The sequence below is a fragment of the Apium graveolens genome, chromosome 4, assembly GCF_009905375.1.
Source record: "Apium graveolens cultivar Ventura chromosome 4, ASM990537v1, whole genome shotgun sequence".
Classification (NCBI taxonomy): domain Eukaryota; kingdom Viridiplantae; phylum Streptophyta; class Magnoliopsida; order Apiales; family Apiaceae; genus Apium; species Apium graveolens.
The window spans coordinates 16,328,331-16,349,715 of record NC_133650.1 but is presented as its reverse complement, the minus strand read 5'-3'; the positions used below and the strand labels follow the sequence as shown (position 1 = coordinate 16,349,715).

At 35.6% G+C, this 21,385-nt stretch overlaps 1 protein-coding gene across 2 annotated transcripts; it reads left to right on the top strand.

Moving 5' to 3' along the window:
* The first annotated feature begins 18,028 nt into the window (after positions 1-18,028).
* LOC141716680 (26S proteasome non-ATPase regulatory subunit 11 homolog) lies at positions 18,029-19,654 on the top strand. Of its 2 annotated transcripts, XM_074518876.1 has the most exons (3): positions 18,029-18,164; positions 18,259-18,971; positions 19,073-19,654. In XM_074518876.1, exons 2-3 carry the CDS (start codon positions 18,276-18,278, stop codon positions 19,091-19,093), a joined length of 717 nt encoding a protein of 238 aa, XP_074374977.1. In that variant the 5' UTR covers positions 18,029-18,164; positions 18,259-18,275; the 3' UTR covers positions 19,094-19,654. The 2 variants fall into 2 exon arrangements, with proteins under 2 accessions (XP_074374977.1, XP_074374978.1); XM_074518877.1 differs by lacking the exon at positions 18,029-18,164 and having other exon boundaries at positions 18,176-18,971; positions 19,070-19,653.
* The last annotated feature ends 1,731 nt before the right edge of the window (positions 19,655-21,385 follow it).

Sequence of the window (21,385 nt, the reverse complement as noted above, 5' to 3'; positions counted from 1 at the left end):
TAACTGTGGAAACTCTAACCATCTTGCTTCTTTTTACAGGAAAAATAAAGATATAAACTCTTTACCTCCTAGATCTAGAGTTAAGAGTCAGTCTGTTAGGTTTAAACCACAAAATCCTTGTTTTCATTGTGGTAGTTTATGACATTCTATTTATACTTATAAGGTATCATAGTTTGTACTATGATTATTATCAAATAAAACCTTCTTTGAAGAAAGTTAGTGTAATTCCTTCTAGTGTAAATTCTAATGCAAAGTCTGATATAAAGTCTGATAAGAAGCATGTTAGCATAAATTCTGAAACTAAATCCGCTGCAAATGCTAACAAACTTAAAAAGGCCAAAGGATCCAAGCAAGTCTGGGTCCTTAAAACTAACCAATAGTGGTCTTTGTTATTACAGGGCAACAGGAAAAACATCCTAGTTCAGGACAGTGGATGTTCAAGACAAATGACTGGAAATAAAGCCCTGCTATCAGACTTTATGGAGAAAGCTGGCCCAGGAGTTTCTTATGGAGATGGAAACATGGGAAAGACTTTGGGATATGTCAATATCAATCTTGGGAATGTCATAATTGAATCAGTAGCTCTTGTCTCAGGACTTAAACACAACCTGCTAAGTTTGAGTCAAATTTGTGACAGAGGTTATCATATGGATTTCTTTGAAAAACTCTGTGAAGTTTTAAGTAATTCTATAGGTAAAGTGATTCTGAAGGGTTACAAATATGGTAACATATATAAAGCCAGACTTTCAACAAACTTTGATGGTTCTGCAATCTGTCTGTTAAGCAGAACATCAATTGAAGAAAGCTGGAATTGGCACAAGAGACTCATTTAAATTTCAACAACATAAATGAGCTAGTAAAGAAAGATCTTGTGAGAGGACTGCCAAAATCAGTATTTGCTCCTGATGGTCTGTGTGACTCATGTCAAAAGGCAAAAAAAGAAAATCTTCATTCAAGAGTAAAACTGAATCCTCAATTCTTGAGCCTTATCACTTACTGCATGTTGATCTATTTGGTCCAGTCAATGTCATGTCTATTGCAAAGAAGAAATATGCTATGGTGATAGTGGATGAGTTCACAAGATACACTTGGGTGTATTTCTTGCACAAGAAGAATGAAACTGCATCTACTCTAACTGATCATGTCAGACATCTGTATAAGTTAATGAAAGATTCTGTTAAAATCATAAGGAGTGATAATGGAACTGAGTTCAAGAGTTCAATCATAGAAGAGTCTTGCAAAGAGCATGGAATAAAGCAGGAATTTTGTGCACTTGGAACTCCACAGCAGAATGGAGTTGTAGAAAGAAAGAACATGACTCTTATTGAAGCTGCATGAACTATGCTTGATGAAGCAAAGCTACCAACCTACTTTTGGGCTGAAGTTGTGCAGAGTACTTGTTTTACACAGAATACTACACTTATAAACAAGCATGGAAAAATACCATATGAGATGGTGAAGAAAAAGAAGCCAAATCTGAAATAATTTCATGTATTTGGATGTAAGTGTTTTGTTCTTAAGACTCATCCTGAACAGCTGTCAAATTTGATCTAAAAGCTGATGAAGGAATTTTTGTTGGATATTCACTTTCCAAAAAAGCATTCAGAGTCTACAATTTAAGAACAAGGGTTGTCATGGAATCTATCAATGTATCTTTTGATGATAAAAAGATTACTGGACTTGAAGATTTCAATGATCATGATTAACTGAGATTTGAAAATAAAGATATAAATTCTAATACTGTAAATTCTGATGACCTAAATCCCGATCCTGTAAGTTCTGACGGGTTAAATTCTGATGTCATTGAAACTGTGGTAACTACTCCAAGGGAAAATGCACCTATTCAGGGGGAGCAAGCTGATGAACCTACCACATCTCAAGACTCTCAAGAAGCATCAGAACCTGTTACTGGCACTTCAAGTTCTGATTCATCAAGTTCTGATGAGCCAAATTCTGATAATTATGGAAACTCTGATTCTTCAAATCCTGAAGGATCCAACTCAAATTCTGAAATTTCAAAGAGCATAACTTCAGGGGGAGCATCAGAAAATGCTGATGGAGACAACATAGATCATGAGGGAGGATCCAGTTCTAGAGATCAACTTCCATCTGTAAGGAAGTGGACTAAATCACACACACCTGACTTAATAATTGGAGATCCTGAAGCAGGTGTCAGAACTAGAACAACAATATCAAATGAATGTCTCTATCATTCCTTTCTATCTCAGTCTGAACCAAAGAAAGTGGAAGAAGCTCTTCAACATGCTGATTGGGTGCAAGCAATGCAGGAAGAGTCAAATGAATTTGAAAGAAATAAAGTCCGTACCCTAGTGCCAAGACCAAAGAATAAATCCATTATTGGCACAAAATGGGTGTTTAGAAACAAAACTGACAGTGATGGCATAATTACAAGAAACAAAGCAAGGCTGGTTGCTAAAGGTTACTCTCAACAGGAGGGTATTGACTATGATGAAACATTTGCTCTAGTTGCTAGATTGGAAGACATAAGGATCTTTTTGGCTTATGCTGCTCACAAGAAGTTTAAAGTCTTTCAAATGGATCTGAAAAGTGCTTTTCTCAATGGAGAATTGGAAGAAGAGGTATATGATGAACAACCTCTAGGCTTTGTAGATCCAAAATTTCCAAATCATGTCTATAGGCTTGAAAAAGCACTTTATGGCCTTAATCAAGATCCAAGAGCATGGTATGAGACTTTAGCTCAATTCCTTCTGGAAAGTGGATTCACCAGAGGCACAATTGATAAAATACTATTCTACCTCAACCATGGAAAGGACTTACTTTTGATAAAGATATAAGTTGATGATATCATCTTTGGTTCTACAAATGCCAAACTCTGTGAAAGGTTTGCAAAGCTAATGTAGTCAAGATATCAAATGAGTATGATGGGAGAACTTAGCTATTTTCCTAGACTTCAGGTCAAGCAAAATGAAGAAGGTACTTTCATAAATCAATCCAAGTACACCAGAAATTTACTCAAGAAATTTGGAATGCAAGACTGCTCAACTGCATCTACTTTCATGGCCACTGCAACCAAGTTAGATAAAGATATTGGAGCATCAGTAGATATTACTAACTACAGAGGTATGATTGTCTCTTTATTCTATTTGACTGCAAGTAGACCTGATATCATGTATGCTACCTATCTTTGTGCAAGATTTTAGGCTGATCCAAGAGAACCTCATCTAATAGATGTGAAAAGGATTTTTAAGTACCTCAAAGGTACAACTGTTCTAGGATTGTGGTATCCTAGGGAATCAGATTTTAAGCTAATAGGTTACTCAGCTGCAGATTTTGCAGGATGAAAAATAGACAGGAAAAACACTAGTGGAAGCTGCCAATTTCTTGGAGGCAAATTGGTTTCTTGGTTTAGCAAGAAACATAAATCAATTTCCACATCAACTGCAGAAGCAGTATATATTGCTGCAGGAAGCTGTTGTGCACAGATTCTTTGGATGAAGAATCAGTTACTGGACTATGGGTTAGAATTTTCTAAAATACCCATTTACTGTGATAATCAAAGTACTATTACTATGACAAGTAATCCAGTTCAACACTCAGTGACAAAGCACATCAGCATTAGGTACCATTTCATAAGGGAACATGTGATGGAAGGTATAGTGGAATTGTATTTTGTCCCAACAGATCAACAACTAGCAGATATCTTCACAAAAGCACTATGTGAAGCTACCTTTACAAGACTGGTAAATGAACTTGGAATGGTTTCAGGTTTTTTCTCAAAATCTGTTTAGTTTTTGTTCTCATGCATCAGACTTTATGATCAGTGTTTACAGATTTTCTGATCTCCATGTAATCTGTGCTTAAACTGTAATATATTAAATACTGATTGTTATCTGATGTGATTCTATATACTCTGATAATGTTTTGAATGTTCTGTGACTATTCAATCCAATGAGGATTATTTGTTAGATGCTGACTTAGTAGTCTTTAACAAACTGTGTATCCCATGTTTGAATTAGTTATTTATGTGGAAATCCATAACACAAGCAAATTCTGATTTTGATCTTAGTCAAATTTACTTTGTGTATCTTATTATTAAGTCACAAATAGATTATTGTTTCTTATCTGTCAAACTCTGATGTCAGTAAATCTTAAGGATGAACTACATGCTTGATAAGCCTCACTTATTTGAAGAAAACAAAAGAAAAGAAAATTGAAGTCAGGTACTCCTTTGAGATCTAGAGTAAATATGTGAAAGTTAAGACCCAAGGGCATTACCGGTACTAAGTTATATGCATTAGAAAAGCAAATAAATTTTTCTTGGTGACTTTTCACATTCTCTGATTACTGGAGAAATACTCTGATAATAGCAAAAAATCTGATAGCAGTTGTGACTCATTTACACTGAGAAGCCACTGTAAAAAGAATATCAAAAGATGCATAAAATGAGCACAAGTAGTTGAGGTGGACTCTTGCATAAATTTATTCTATAGTAGACTTCAAAATTAAAGACAAATTTTAAGCATTTTTCCTAGTTACTCTCAGGAACTCAAATACTGGAGTTTTGGAGGAGTGGAGTTATGATGATGGTGGTGAAGCTGGATCCCCAAGTATCATTTTCACAACATGGGAAGATGAGCATCTGGTTACTTTTTCAACAGTTCGACATGCTTTGCACTTACCAGAAAATTGCACTTTTAATGCTCAAATTGAGGAGCCACTTCTACAGGGTATGATGGCCAATCTTGGCTATGAGAAAGGTTTGTCTAAGCTGGGACAACTGAAGAGGCCATACATCAGAAAGGAGTGGAGCTACTTTTTTGACTACATCACCAGAGCTTTTGCCAACAAATGCTCCAACTTTCATGCCATTCCTATTCTGAGTCAACAAATAGGGTATGCACTTCTAAATCAAACTCACTTTGATTATGCTACTTCTATTCTTGGTTTTATTAGGGATAGGATGAACGAGGACCCAAATACTGTGTACTTTGCTAGATTTTGTCAATTAATTTACAATTTTTGTTGTCCTGATAAGCCTCAAAACTATAGTGAGATAATTCAACCTTTTAAACTTGCTAAAAGGGCCTTCACAGACTTGTTATCTACTGATAATAAGAAAGAGATAATAAGACCCCTTCAAATTCCTGATTCTGTAAAACAATTCTTAGTAAACTCTGACCCCAATACATACACACCAAAATTTCCTGAAGTTGCACCCTCTCAACCTCCATCAGCACCTACAACCAATACTCAACCAACTTAATCCTCTCAACCACAACCACAGCCTACCATCAGAACTTATTTCCAACCTGCACAATCTTCTCAACCATAACCATCAGCACCTACTACCAAACCAACCTCTGGTACTTCCCAAAAAGTGCCAGTTGTAAAATCTTCAAGAGCAAAATCTATTCCTAAATCTCCACCAAGGAGAAGAAGGATGATTCTTAGAGATGAATCATATGAAGATGAACAGGTACAGGTTCCCACATCAGAACCTGTAGAGTTAGAAGCTCAAAAATGTAATTTTTTAGAAGGAGGTAGAAGCTGAAGAGTCAACTCTTCAGAATGAAAATAAAGCTGAAGGGTCTGGAATTCAGAAAAGGAAAAGATCTGCAAATTCTGATGCAGATCATGTTTCTCCACCAACCAGAAGATCAAAGAAGAAGAGAGCAGGAAGGCATATGGTATAACCTCACTCTGAGGAAGGGGATCAGGAATCTCTGATCTCATCAGAACCTATGGTAATTGAAGCCCTTTCAGCACCTGGAAACACTGTTCATGACACAGTGATCACACCTCCTGTCTCTCCTATCAAAGAAAATGTTCAAGTTGAAGATTCAGGATTAATTCCTGAAATTGATATTCATAGGCTAAATATTCCATCTGTCTAGTTTCTGGAAGCACCACAAGGACAAGTGACAACTCCACCTGTTTCTCCATTAAAAGCTGACATACCAACTACTCCAATTCTGGATGTGGAAACAGATGAAGTTGTACCAGAATCTCCTACAGCCATACACATACTTGTGTTGTCAGAAGATGATGAGTTTCTTGCAAGTTCTGGAGAGTCAGCTCCAGTAAACACTCCAGCTCAAATTTTTGGAAAGGAGGCATTGCTTAAAAATTTGTTGAACAAGATGCTCATGTTCCTTGGGAAGAAACTCACAGAGGAGTTGAGTGGACCAAGAAGTGGAATGAATCTGACTTCATTCCAAGCTCAAAATTTCTGTCAGATCATATTACAAAAGCTGATGAGTTATTGACAAATTCTGACTTTAAAGCTCAACTTAAAGTCACAGCTCTCAGTACTAAAAGTCTTCAAGGTCAACACTCAATTACTCATTTCAAGGTTGATAAACTACAGGAAAATGCTGATAAGCTGGACCTGATGCTAAAGCTAGACAAGAACAGGTTTATCAGACCTATTCATGAGAAAGTAGAGGCTATTGAGAAAGTTCAAGAAAAGCAACATGCCCAACTGACTGAGGTCCTGCAGAATCAAGCCTCTCAAAAGAATCAACTGAATGAAATCCAATCTTCAGTGGAACTTTTTCTCTCTCTACTCCTGCCAGATGATGCCAAAAAGGGGGAGAAGGTAGTTAAGTCCAAATGCTCAACTAGTCAAGTACTGAAGAAGAAGGATGATAAAGGAGATGACCAGGGAAACCCTAGCAAGGGCAAAGGTCAAGGACAAGGGCAAAGCAGCAAAGTTTCTTCACATAAACTAAATCTTGATTCTAGCAAATCTTCTATATAGAAGAATACAAGTTATGGAGCTGTGAATGCTCAAGTTCTGAAAGCAAGTTCTGATGATCAAAGTCTGATATCAAGTTCTAATATTCTCATTCAAGGAGGAAGTCAAGTCTCTCAGATGTTTTTACAAACTCTGAAGCTTAAGGGAAGGGAGACTACAGTCTATTACAAAGATCCCAAGATTCAGACACTTTATGAAGAAATTGCTAGAAGATTATTTCTCAAGTATAATCCTAGAATGGATTTAGAGACTCTAAAGGAGGAAGAATCTAGATTTGCAGCTGAGAAGACAAATCTTAAGTCTAAAGCTTCTAATGCAAAGAAACCTCCAAGGCCTAAGGCAAAAGACATTGTGATCAAGGAAACTTCTGAGGCTTCAAAGCCCAAGACAGGATCACAAGTTGAAATTGATCCCAAGGAAAAAGGGAAAGGAAAGAGTGATGAACCAACAAAAACACAGGAGATGAAGATTCCTCAAATCCTGATGAAACCAGTGTGCAAAATGGTACAAGTTTTTGATGATACAGCTATTGAAGATGAAACTGTTGAAACTCTGAAAAGAAGGTTGATAACAGAAGAATCTAAGACAACCTCTGACAAAGCTCAAGTTGTTTAGAGTGAAGAACAACAAGATACAGAAGAAACAACAAATCCTGATCAAGTCATCAAGACATCAACCTCTGACAAAGCTCAAGTTGATTTGAACAAAATGACAGTTACTGATAAGAGAAAACTCCTATGGAAAAATGTTAATCCATCAAATCCTAAGAATAGTCAACTGCTATCTGATTTCATGGCTGTTGGATTGAAAGCCAGAGAAGCAAGAGACAGAGCTGAATTAGGTTCTGAAGAAGCCAAGATCAAGAGAGGAGTTGAAGTACTTACCAGAGATCCATTATTATTAACTGACAAACCACTTGAGAAAGTTACACAAAAACACCTTGACAAGGTTATATCTGTTCAAGTGGTACTGGATGCTCATGATAAAAGTAATGTCAAAGAAAAACTGATTCTGTTTCTTGAAGATGGAAGAACATACAGAATGTCAGAATCAGATGTGCTGAACAAATCTCTGAAAGAACTTCAATTCTTTCATCATTTGGAGATAAAGTCTGAGATTACCAGGAGATGGTCAAGTTTCATCATGAAGACCATAAGGGATAAAGCCAGAATCTCTGGATCAAGGGTTACAGAATTTGTTCCAAATATAGTTGAAGATGATGGAAGTGAAATTCTAATGAAGAAGAATTCTGCTAAACTTGAAGTTATTCTGAAAGAGAAATGTCTGTGCTATAATGAAGACTCATCTCATCCAAGAGTAATCAGACTTGGTGATGGATTAGAAAGAAATCACATCTCAGCACTTAGGACTGCAATCTACCAGATTGGATGTCAAGATGAAGAAATGAAGCAAGTCCAGGCTACATTAGCTTAAGTCCTGAGGAATGCAGAAGAGAAGCTGATATCAAACTTTGTCAAGAATCACTTTGGATTCAGATTGACTCAGTAAGATTGGTAAAAACTACAAGGACTGTAAGTTGTAGTTAGTTGTCTAAATAAACTCTCATTGCATTTGTACTTAAATGTTTTTGACATCATCAAATCTATCAACTTGTATATTTTTTATAATTTACAAGTTGGGGGAGATTGTTAAATATATTTATGATGTCATGTCTAATCTGTTGTGTTTAGTTTCAGAACTTAACAACAAGACTTATCAGAACTTACTGGAATCATAACTTACTGAAGTCAGAACTTATATCAGAACTTAAGGCCGTCAGGATTTATATCAGGACTTAAGTGCGGGTACTTCAGATAAGGAATGCGGCTGATTTATAGGAGAGGATCTGGACTAAAACAAAAGAAGATATGCATGAAGAGTTGGACAACTAGAAGACTTGTAGAAGATAATATCTGATTGATATATTTTAGGAGACATAATTATATTCCATATCAATTAGAAGATATCTTTTAACTGTGTACTATATAAACACAGTTTAGGGTTTACACTAAATGTGTTATCATTCACGAGAAAGTTTATACATTGTAACCTAGCAGCTCTTAGTGATATTGTCCATCACTGAGAGAGTAGTTTAACCTACTTTGTAACAGAGCTTATTATATTGAATAAACTTGATTACTGTTACATACTTGTGTTCTAAATCGATTTGATTGTATAAACACTATATTCAACCCCCTTCTATAGTGTTGTGTGACCTAACAACTTAGAATTTGAAAAATTCCAAGTTAATTGAATTTGAAAAATAAATATGCAGAGATTTATGAAATATTTATAACTCATATTTCAGTTAATTTCCAATTTAATCAAATTAATTTTGATTTACTGGAGATTAATCTGCTGCAAAATATTAGCTGAGTTCTTGCCTTAGGATGAAGAATTAAGCATTCCAATTTTACTTACAAGTCTAGTGAAAGTTGCTTCATCCAAAGGTTTAGTAAAAATGTCAGCTAGTTGTTTTTCTGTTGATACAAAAATGAGCTCAATGTTACCATTAGTAGCATGTACTCTAAAAAAGTGGTACCTCACATCAATGCGCTTTGTCCTAGAATGATTAACTGGATTACCTACTATAGATATAACACTAGTATTGTCACACATAATAGGAATTTTGTGTAACACTAGGCCATAATCCGTTAGCTGATTTCTAATCCAAAGCACTTATGCACAACAACTTCCTGCGACCATGTATTCAGCTTCAACTGTAGAAGTTGATACAGATTGTTGTTTCTTGCTGTACCAGGATACAAGTCTTTGCCCAAGAAATTGACAGCTTTCACTGGTACTCTTTCTATCAACCCTGCATCCAGCAAAATCTGCATCTGTGTAGCCAACAGCTTCAAAACCAGTTCCCTTAGGATACCATAATCCCAAGTTTGGAGTCCCCTTCAAGTATCTGAAAATCCTCTTTACAACCATCAAATTTGATTCTTTTGGATTGGCTTGAAATCTTGCACATAGACATATTGCAAACATGATGTCTGGTCTACTTGCTGTTAAGTAAAGCAATGATCCAATCATCCTATTGTAGCTTGAGAGATATCTACACTCTTGCCCTTTTTATCCTCATCCAACTTTGTTGCAGTAGACATAGGTGTAGATGCAGGTGAACAATCAACCATTCCAAACTTTTTCAAGAGACCCTTGACATATTTAGTTTGGCTGATGAAGATACCATCACTTCTTTGGCTGACTTGAAGTCCAAGGAAGTAACTCAGTTGCCCCATCATACTCATTTCATATTAACTTTGCATAAGCTTGGAGAATCTTTGGCACAGCTTCTCATTAGTAGAACAAAAAATGATATCATCCACATAGATCTGAACTAGGATCATATCTTCACCATGTTTCTTGTAGAAGAGAGTCTTGTCTATGGTTCCTCTAGTAAAATCATGCTTTAATAGGAAATCTGATAGTGTGTCATACCAAGCTCTAGGTGCCTGTTTTAGTCCATCTAGAGCCTTGAGTAATTTATACACAAAATTTGTAAATTTTGGATCCTCAAATCCAGGAGGCTGTTGCACATAAACTTCTTCTTCTAGCTCTCCATTTAGAAAGGTACTTTTGACATCCATTTGATACACTTTAAAATTTAAATATGCAGCAAATGCTAGAAAAATTATTATAGCTTCAAGTCTTGTAACATGAGCAAAAGTTTTATCATAATCAATTCCTTCTTCTTGTGAGTAGCCTTTTGCAACCAACCTTGCTTTGTTTCTGGTAACTATACGATTTTTATTCATTTTATTCCTGAACACCCATTTTGTTCCAATAATGCTTCTGTTCTTTGGTGCAGGAACTAACTTACAGACTTTGATTCTTTCAAACTGAATCAGCTCTTCCTGCATGGCAGATATCCAGTCAGGATCCAGTAGAGCTTCATCAATTTTCTTAGGCTCTACTTGAGATAGAAAACATGCATGTAGGCACTCATTAGCAGTTGCACTTCTAGTCCTCACACCAGCAGTAGGATCAACAATAATTGCTTCTCTAGAGTGACTTCTATCCCACTTCCTTGTGTGAGTTTGTTGCCTTGTGCCTTCATCATTTTCTTTATCATTGGTATGACTGGTAGATCCTTCTTCTCTTTCTCCCCCTGAGTTTGTGCTGTCAAATTCAGGTGTTTGAGATGAGCTTCCATTCCCATGATTTTCCAGTTCAGTAGTCTCTTCATTCATCAACTGTTGTACATTAACTTCATCTTCTTCATCAAAATCACTATCAATGTTGAGGTTTTCAAATGCAAGGGCTTCAGCTTCATTACCATCAAGGCATTCCAAGCCTGGACACTTGTCATCATCAAAGGTCACATCTGTGCTTTCCATGACCTTCTTTTGATCAATCACATAGACTTTGTAGGCTGTTCTTTCCAGTGAATATCCCAAAAAAATTGCTTCAAAAACCTTTGAGTCAAATTTTCCCACATATTCAGAGTTGTCTTTCAAAATGTAACACTTGCTTCTAAACACATGAAGATGCTTTACAGTAGATTTTCTCTTAGACATGATTGAGTAGGGTGACTTGCCATGTGCCTTGTTAATGAGATATCTGTTCTGAGTATAACATGCAGTGTTGACAGGCTCTTCCCAGAAACTTGTTGGCAACTTGACATCTTGCAACATTGTTCTAGTAGCTTCAACCAATGTTCTGTTCTTTCTCTCAACTACTCCATTTTGTTGAGGTGTTCTGGTAGCTGAGAATTCTTGAATAATGCCTTGCCTTTGCAGAATTCACTTAATATAACATTTCTCAATTCTGTTCCATTGTCACTTCTCAGTCTTTTCACACAATTATAATCTTTAGCCTATTTTTTCTATCTTCTTGATGTGCTCAATTATGATATGTGGAGTTTCATCTTTAGAGTACATGAACTCTACCCAAGTGTATCTTGAGAAATCATCCACCATCACAAGTGCATTTCTGTTCCCTGAAATTGATAAGACATTCACTGGCCTAAACAAGTCCATGTGAATAAGCTGCAAGGGTGCACTAATAGAATTCCTAGTTTTTGACTTGTGACTAGATCTTTTCATCTTTCCTTTCTGACAAGCTTCACAGACTTCAACTTGAGCAAACTCCAGCTTGGGCATGTCTCTCACTAACTCCTTTTTGACTAAGTTGTTAATTACCTTGAAATTCAAGTGAGACATCTTCTTATGCTATAGCTTGCTTTGTTCTTTTAATTGCCTTAAAATTCAATGTCCTGTTCTTTCTCTCAACTACTCCATTTTGTTGAGGTGTTCTGGCAGCTGAGAATTCTTGAACAATGCCTTTGCAGAATTCACTTAATGTAACATTTCTGAATTCTGTTCCATTATCACTTCTCAGTCTTTTCACACAATTATAATCTTTAGCCTGTTTTTCTATCTTCTTGATGTGCTCAATTATGATATGTGAAGTTTCATCTTTAGAGTACATGAACTCTACCCAAGTGTATCTTGAGAAATCATCCACCATCACAAGTGCATATCTGTTCCTTGAAATTGATAAGACATTCACTGGCCTAAACAAGTCCATGTGAATAAGCTGCAAGGGTGCACTAATAGAATTCCTAGTTTTTGACTTGTGACTAGATCTTTTCATCTTTCCTTTCTGACAAGCTTCACAAACTTCAACTTGAGCAAACTCCAGCTTGGGCATGTCTCTCACTAACTCCTTTTTGACTAAGTTGTTAATTGCCTTGAAATTCAAGTGAGACAGCTTCTTATGCCATAACTTACTTTGTTGTTTTGATGCCTTCGTGTAGAAGCAACAAATACCATCATTATTTGTTGATTCCAAGTCTGCAACAAATAAGTTTCCTTTCCTTGCTCCTTTCAGAGCAATTTTACCAGTTTTCTTGCTGATAAAGGTGCATCCTTCTTTGTTGAATAAAACTTCAAAGCCTTTGTCTGCAAATTGGCTAACACTGAGAAGATTCACCTCAAGACCAGCTACCAGTGCTACATCATCAATGACAATATTTTCAGAAACAATCTTGCCATATCCCATTGTGAATCCTTTGCTGTTGTCTCCAAAGGTCACCAATAGGCCAACTTTCTCCTCAAACTATGATAGCAGGGTCTTATCACTTGTCATATGTCTGGAACATCCACTGTCAATGATCTATATGAATTTCTTCACTTTGCCCTGCACACAATGAGACTCAGGTGTGTTTAGTGACCCAAGCAGTATTCGGTACTATCTTCTTGTTAACTGATTTAGCAGAAGTAGAGTGATTTGTTTCAGATAAAATAGAATTCAATGATTGTTGTGCACTATCCCTTTCTGATGTAGACTCAATTTTTGATTCTTTAAGGTCTACTCTCAGTTTGTGGCAACTCTTCATCACTTTCAAGTTACAAGGGATGTAATCAAACTTATCACAGAATGAGTAGGGATCATTTAAATCTGCTTCATTGTATTTGCAGGCTCCTTCAGTTAGCTTACTAACACCCTTTTTACAAAGGTAAGTTAGATGATTTACAGAGCCACATTTTTCACACTTCTTTCCAGGAACATCTGCAACATAGGTCAGATTATTGCTTTTATTTATCCCCATTCTTCCATTTCTATTTTTCTTCTTCTTTCTTGCATCTTCAATCTTGGTTTCTTTGACAGGAGTCTTGGTACTTTGATTGTCCATAAGATTTTCTTCAGTCTTGGAAGATTGAATTGAATTATTATTCCTCTTTTCATTATCCTCATCTGCAATTTCTTGCTTGATAATCAATTCTTCTTCACTGAAGTTTACCTCACAAGTCTTAAACACAGGTGACCCAACATTTTTCAGCATTGCTTGAACATTTTCACTCTTTGTTGCTTTTCCTCTGTCACCAATATTTTTCTTCTTGTTGTTTAAGGTATCATAATCAAGACCAATAGCAATATTTGCACATGGTTTGTCTTTCTCATGGTACTGACCAACCAATTCAGATGCATTGTTGAAGGACTTCAACTTTACTTCATTTTCTCCAGTTTTTCTCTTAGCACAGCCTCAATCTCATTTACACACTTGAGGTTTTTCAGATAAACATTTTCTTGTTTCAAGGCTTCAAGCTCCACTGTTAACAATTCAACTTCTTGTTTTTCACTTTCAAGCTTCTCATTTAACTTTGTTAATCTACTAACTTCTTCATTAGCAGCAACCGTGCTTGTATGAATGTGAAACATTTCTGTGCTCATCTTTTCAACAATTTCTTTATATTGATTCACATTTAAATCAGTGGAGGTAAGAGTTGGTACCTGTGATTTAAATGAGGATGACTCTCCTTGCTCCAAGGCCATGAGTGCATAGTTTCCTATATCTTCATCTTCATCATTTTCAGAGTCATCCCAACCTTTACCTTCTACAATATAAGCTTTGCTTTGCTGTTTCTTCAGAAGAGCTTCATACTTTGCTACAAGTTCAAGATACGCTTTATCTTTCTTTGCCTTCTTGGGTTTCTTGCATTCTGTAGCAAAATGGCCTAGTTCATCACAACAGAAGCACCTTATATTAGATCTGTCAACAGATCCAAATTTGTAGCCAGTCTTGCTATCAAAATTGTACTTCCCTTTTTCCTTCCAGCTGCTATCTTTGTTAAAGGAATGTCCTTTACTTTTGAAGTATCTTGGCTTCCTTACTCTAATGTTAGAGAATTTTCTAGCCAGATAGGCCATTGACTGATCTAGCTCATCCAGTTCTTCAAGAGTATAGAACTCATCCTTTTCCAACTCTAGTATGACTTGCTCCTGTGAATCAATTGTTCTCTGCTCACTTGTTGAGACAACTAGAATATGAGATCTTGGTTCATCGTTAGATGTTTAACCTTCATTTACTATTAAAGCACTTGAGTCATCTACAACATGTCCTTGACCAGACCTCAACGATTGCCTTTGAATCATCTCTAGTTCATATGTTTTGAGAATTCCATATAGAACTTCCAGAGTTATTCTGCTCAAGTCTCTCCCTTCCCTGATTGCTGAGATTTTCTGTTCCAAATGGTCAGGGAGAGTAAGCAAGAACTTTAGATTCACCTCTTCAGCTTCATAGTATTTGTCATGAAGCTGTAAGTCATTTATCAGCTTATTAAATCTTTCAAACACATCAGTAATGCTTTCCTTAAGCTTAACCATGAAACCCTCATACTGTGAAATCAGTATCCTTCTTTGATTAGATCTAACCTCCTCAGTTCCTTCACAAAGTATTTCAATTTTCTCCCTTATTTGCTTGGCAGTGTCACATTTAATAATATTGTTGTACATCACATTGTCAAGTGACTCAATCAATATCAATTGCAAGCTGTTATCCAGGGAGACTTTCTCCTTTTCAGGGTCAGAATACTCAGTTAGGTCTTTTGGAGCATAATGAGCTGGTATGACCATGTCTCCATCTGTAAATTCCTCAACTCTTACCATAGGAATAAAGGGTCCATTCTTGAGGATCTGAATATAGAATGGATTGGCCATCTTGATAAACAGCATCATTTTCTTTTTCCAAAGAGTGTAGTTAGCTTTGTCAAAGGTAGGAATTTTGATGCTACTGATTTTCTGTGTGTTCATTCTTCCAAGATCTTGAATCTGTTTACTTTTAGATTTTGCTCTGATACCACTTGTTAGGTAATAAATCACACACGGAGGGGGGGGGGTGAATGTGTTTTTCTGATTTTAGGCTTTTCTTGAAAGTTAATGGTTGAACAAAGTAAATTAAATCTTGTATATAAAAGTGTTCATGCAGAATCTAAACTTGCAGAAAATAAAGAACACAGATCTTCAAAACTCACTTAATTTTTATATTAAAAATTAAGACTATTTTGCTACAAAATTCCTAAGCTCTTTGATGTTAAAGAGCTCAGCTTCTTCTTGAGAGTGATACAAGAGATTTGATCTAAATTGTTACCACTAACTAGGTCCAAAAGCTTCCGTCAAAGCAAAAGATCTGAGGACCAGTGTTAACTTTATAACTCAGTTAACTGCTGGTTTACACAGTGGATAATAAACATGCTATTAGCTTTTCTAAACTATCACTTGTCATTTCTATTTATAGAAAAGTAAATCTTCCATTTCTGGCTTAGCATATCTTTAGCATCCCGTGTTCACTTTAATCTTCCTCTATCAGTTAATCTTTGCCATTGATCTTACACACTCTTCAAGCTGCTTTTTGTAGACTTGTTAATCCAGCTGTTGGATTGTTTTTTGATTGTTTATCTTGGATATTGAACTGATCTGCAATTCTGTACTTTGAGACTGTACCTCGAGATCTCCAGTTTGAATTAATAGAACACTTGACATCTCGATAAGTACATAGGCTTATCGAGATCTCTAGCACTCCATATTGAGTTTGGCTTGTAGAGGTCTTCAGTTGTCGAGATCTCTAGTCTTCACATTTTCATTTTGACTTATCGATAACTCAGAGTTCTCTACTGAATGTAGACTTGTCGATAACTCTAAGTTTTCTAGTGAAGGAATGACTTGTCAATATCTCCAATCTTCATTCTTCAATTTTGCTTGTCGATATCTTCCTGAGTTCTCTAGTAGCTTTCCTGACTTCTCCACTCTGAATTCATTCATTTCTTCTATCCCGGTGGATATTGCTCATCCGTCGAGTAGTGATTGTAACCCGATGGATGTGCCTAATAGCAGTCATCCGTTGACTAGCCAAACTACTATTCTGATGGATGTTCCTCATCCGTCGGTACTCTCTGAAACTTGAATGACTTCTCGATAAGCCATTCCGGAGTTCTCGAATGACTTCTCTATAACATTAAATCAGTGACTTGTAGAGATCTTGACTTAGGGTATTTTTCTTCAAACAAATTTATTCAACTCCAACCTTCTTCAAAATTCTTCTGAGGCATGATCTTCTTGATCTTCTTCCACATAGAATCCTTAGGCTTGATACTGTTTCAGGAAAAAGACTTCAGTCTGCTCCTTTGCATTTTTACAGACTTTAAGTGTTACAAGTACAAAATACAAATTTAGATAACAATACAACTTACTCAGGGTTGACCCCAAGCTTAACTGATTACTGAAAATAATTGTTCATTAATCTTCTACTCAGGTCAGATGTCCATTTGACTTACTTCATACTATGATCAGAGATGTTAATGACATTGTTATCTCGAACAATATTTGACATCATCAATTATATATTACAGTATATTTCAATCTTGATGATTTTTATTTTTTACAAAGCAGTTTTACTATATTTATGTTTTGATACTTGTTACAAATACTACCCTTTATGCGTCATCTGTATTACATTAATGGCTTACTAAACACCAGTCAAATACTAATTTGTTGATGACTTGATATACATACTCGATCATAATTTAGTTTGATGAACATTTTAAATGAATCTGAATTTGAATTTGTGATACACAACTTTTTGTATTAAACGTGTGAAAAGTTGGGATATAATATTAAATGTGTAAGATGAAATAAAATTGAGATACACAATTTATTGTCACTACATGGGGTCCATATTAGAGGGGATGTCCGACCATAAAATAATACATAAGATATTTTTTAAGTTTTGGAAGACGCGTGTAAACTGCAGTTATGGTTTTCAGTTGAAAACCATGATTGAAGTTTGCCTGGCACATAACTTACTTTTTAAGCTTTTACTAGTAATTTGTTTGTTGATAAAATTTATGGTTAGTTGGCTTTAGACCTTTTGTTTTAGGTTGCTGATTAATATTTGTAAGTTCTTTTTGTTATCGGTTATTGAGAGCAATAATCCGTTGTCTGGAACTGTCTTAACAGTTATAGCATTCATATTGCATTGGTTTTTATTGTTAAGAGCAACTTAGACTTGGAAATACTTTTGTGTAGCTACCCCATATTCTGTAATTTAATTGTTATAGATAAAAGTTCGATAGATAATTCTTGTCAAGGTGCTACGCGGTGATCAAGTGTCTGGACAGTGGACTCCTAGGCACCATTAAGCAATGACGTACCCACAAGCTGTTGTATTCTTTACTCTCTTAGAGACTATCTGATTATGAGATCCTCTCATTCCTACTCCATGATATTAGAATCTGTACTTGGATCTTTAATGATGAATGAAAAAAGATGTCTACACATACATTTTACAGATTAAGGAAACAGACGCTTTTTAATCTGAAGGTTAATGCATCTGCAATGTTTTAATATTATAACTTAACTTTCTACGAGTTGTAATCATGACATATCTAATTATTGATAACTTCCTGTAGACTCCAAGGAAATAAACATTTTAGAGTTTTAAGTTTATGCTATTAGCTTGACAATCATGAAAATTAAATTGAAAATTCCTCTTCCTTCTACTATGAAATTGTTAGCTTGGTAGTTTGGCTACTGATGAGGAGCAGAAGTGAAAATTAAGGAGACTTTTTTATAAAGCATAAACTTGTAAACTTTTGAGGGGACAGTTTTAATATTATTTACACTTTACTTCATATCACAAGTAAGCTTCACAGTAGAAATAAACCTTTAATATTCAATTGAGCTCGTGTAAATATAGTGTTCTTGATATTGATCACTTGGTTACACTTGTACAGACTTTCGAAAGGGATCCATGGCATCATATCTCCCGGCAACCAATGAATCCTTGGTTCAAGCTACAGAAGCCAAAGCTGCACCTGAAGCCATTGCGATTCTCTACCGCGTACTTGATGACCCTTCATCAACTTCTGAAGCTCTAAGAATCAAAGAACAGGCAGTTTCTAGTCTTTCAGATCTTCTTAGAGAACAAAGTAGGGCAGAAGAACTACAGAACCTTCTCACTCAGTTGAGGCCATTCTTTTCCAAGATCCCCAAGGCCAAAACTGCCAAAATTATTCCTGGAATTTTTGATACTGTAGCTAAAATACCTGGAACTTCTGATCTTCAGGTCTCCCTTTGTAAAGAAATAGTTGAGTGGACCCGTGCTGAGAAGCGTACGTTCCTTTGTCAACGGATTAAGGCAATGCTTGCAGCTCTTTTGATGGAAAGCAAGGAGTATTCGGAGGCACTAAACCTTCTCTCAGGTCTGATCAAAGAGGTAAGAAGGTTGGATGACAAACTAGTGCTCGTGGAGATAGACCTGTTGGAGAGTAAACTCCATTTCTCTTTGAGAAACCTTCCCAAAGCAAAGGCTGCTCTTACAGCTGCAAGAATAGATGCCAATACGATTTATGTGCCACCAGCTCAACAAGGAGTTATAGATTTGCAAAGCGGGATCCTTCATGCAGAAGAGAAGGACTATAAAACTGCCTACAACTATTTCTTTGAGGTCCGTTACTACTTAACAGTATATGTCAAGCTTGGTTGAGCATCTTTGTTAATTTTCCTTTTTTATCTAAACTTATCTTTGTCCAAATATTCTGTTAGTAGTTATGCAGGTTTGTGCATTGAAGTGGTCGTACAATGATCGTGAACTAGCATCTGGTGGAAATCTAAAGTTTGTCCCTTATTATTTTAGTTCTTCCGCCTTCGCCTAGATGCAGCGATTATTGTGTTTCAGAAATCTGAAACGTTTGAAGGTAATTTTGTTTGACATCTTATTCTAAATCCTTTTATGGTACCTCTGATGAATACAAACACGCTTGCTATTTTTACTGGTGAATCAAAAAGCTAAGCGACCAGATTCTTCCCGGTGCAGAATTAGGGGACCTTTCTTTGGTTCAGAAGTAGCACTGATTGAAATAGTTTAAAAGTTTGGCACCAGAAGGTTTGCACGTTGTCGGATATTGTAGCTAGTGCACAATTAGAATAGATGGATGAATGTGTAGTACTTGATGTTTGGATTATGGATTAGATAAAAATGTTGTGCCTGATGTTTGAATCTTGGTTGTTAGATATATAGACAATTGTTATTATGTAGTAATTATTTTTTTGGGAGTTCTTTGGTTTTAATTTTTTTTGACATATGTATTTTTTAAATGTGCATTAATAAAACAGGTAATCAGACATCATTACAGTGGAAAATGATGTTAATTTAACATTTATAAATTTTTTATTAAATAAACAACCCAAGTCTATCAAATCTTAATACATCAGTTTTAGTGATACATTTACATTAGTTTATTAATTAAAAGCGATGTTAAATACCACAATAAACAAAGTCTTAAAAATACAAAACCGATGTTAAAGAGGATTTTACACGACGGTTGATAACAAGGAAATCTTGTTAATTATTTTCATAGAAATCGGTTCATGCACTATAGAAATCAGTTCCTAGACACAAACCGATGTTAAAAGATATTATTAATATTAGTTTAATTCAAAAACTGATGTTCAAGATACCAGTAACATCAGTTTACTGGGAAAATTCAAAATTATTGCTTATGTGGCATATGTTTAAATTGATAAAAATATCATATTATGTTACCCAGTAAAGATACAATTGTTTAAGGGGGTTGTATACAATTGCATAAATATTTCGAACAAGTAATAAAATATAACAGCTTTTATATATATCTGATAAAAACTGTTACAAAACTCTCTCAAGAAGTACTGGTGTTCTTGAGAGCTGCTAGGTCGAATGATACTCAAGATCGATACACTATGTGATGACCTGAATTGTGTTTATATACTACACAGCTACAACTAAACAATATAAGATATGCATTATCAAAAGCTAACTGAAACTGATACATATCTTCAACTGAATAGATAAAGTCCTATAACTCAGACGTAAAAGATATCTACTCCACAATACAAGGAACATAACAAATCTTCTAAGCTGACTGTCTTCAAATACTGATGACATCCAAATGCTGATGATGTGTCAAATCCTGACGACACATCAAATACTGATGACATCCAAACATCCAGATCCTGAGCTTCTTCTGATCATTGAGAATTTAATATGTAACAATCTCCCCCAATTTATGCTTAATGTAATGAAGCACAAATTCCATTCTCAATGATACCAAAACCAATCTACAAAATGTACAAGGAGTAAAGCTTACTTCAGTATCTTCAGATAACTGACAGTTGTTTCCAGAAAGTTTTTCAATCTTTATTCCTCCTTATCTCATAGGACTTTAACAAGCTTTTTTTTCAACTCTTTCTTCTCTTCACTGTCTTCTCCAAGCTGATAGATGGCTGATCTCAACTTAAAAATTTAGCTTTTGTTTATCGCAAGATCACCAATCAATATGAAACTTAAACTGACATCTTCATGATCAGGACTGAAGGATAACTGAGGACTGTTGAGAAAAACTTTTAGCACTGCAGCTCCCTTTTTCATCTTCATTTCTTGACCAGTATAAGTTCTGTACTCAGGAACATAATCACCATTATATTTATCATATTTTATCATGACTCTTCTTCTGATGACTTCAAGTATCATAGAAGACCAATTTCTGGTGACACTGTTCTCAACTCTAAGAAGATAGTGAATGTATTTCAATTATGTCACAGTCTTTATTAAGAGTTGCTGCAAAGTAAAGCTCTTTACTTTACCATCTCTGAAAAAGTACAGAATCTCTTCTCTGACATCATTATCATTTATCTTTCTATAAACGATCTTCACAGCTTCAACTTTCTCAAGATGTGAAGGAGAAATTCTTTCACCAAGATTCTCTGTAAGAGTAATTATATCCAGCAGATCAGATCTTAAAATCTCCATATCAGAATGACCAATGCCTCCTCTGGTTCGATATTTGATAAGTTTCAGTTTTTCATTGTATTCCACCCAAG

Coding starts and splice junctions, on each gene's coding strand:
- LOC141716680 (XM_074518876.1), top strand. CDS start 18,276: ATGGCATCATATCTCCCGGCAACCAATGAATCCTTGGTTCAAGCTACA. Junction 18,972..19,072: donor CCTACAACTATTTCTTTGAG/GTCCGTTACTAC, acceptor TTCTGTTAGTAG/TTATGCAGGTTTGTGCATTG.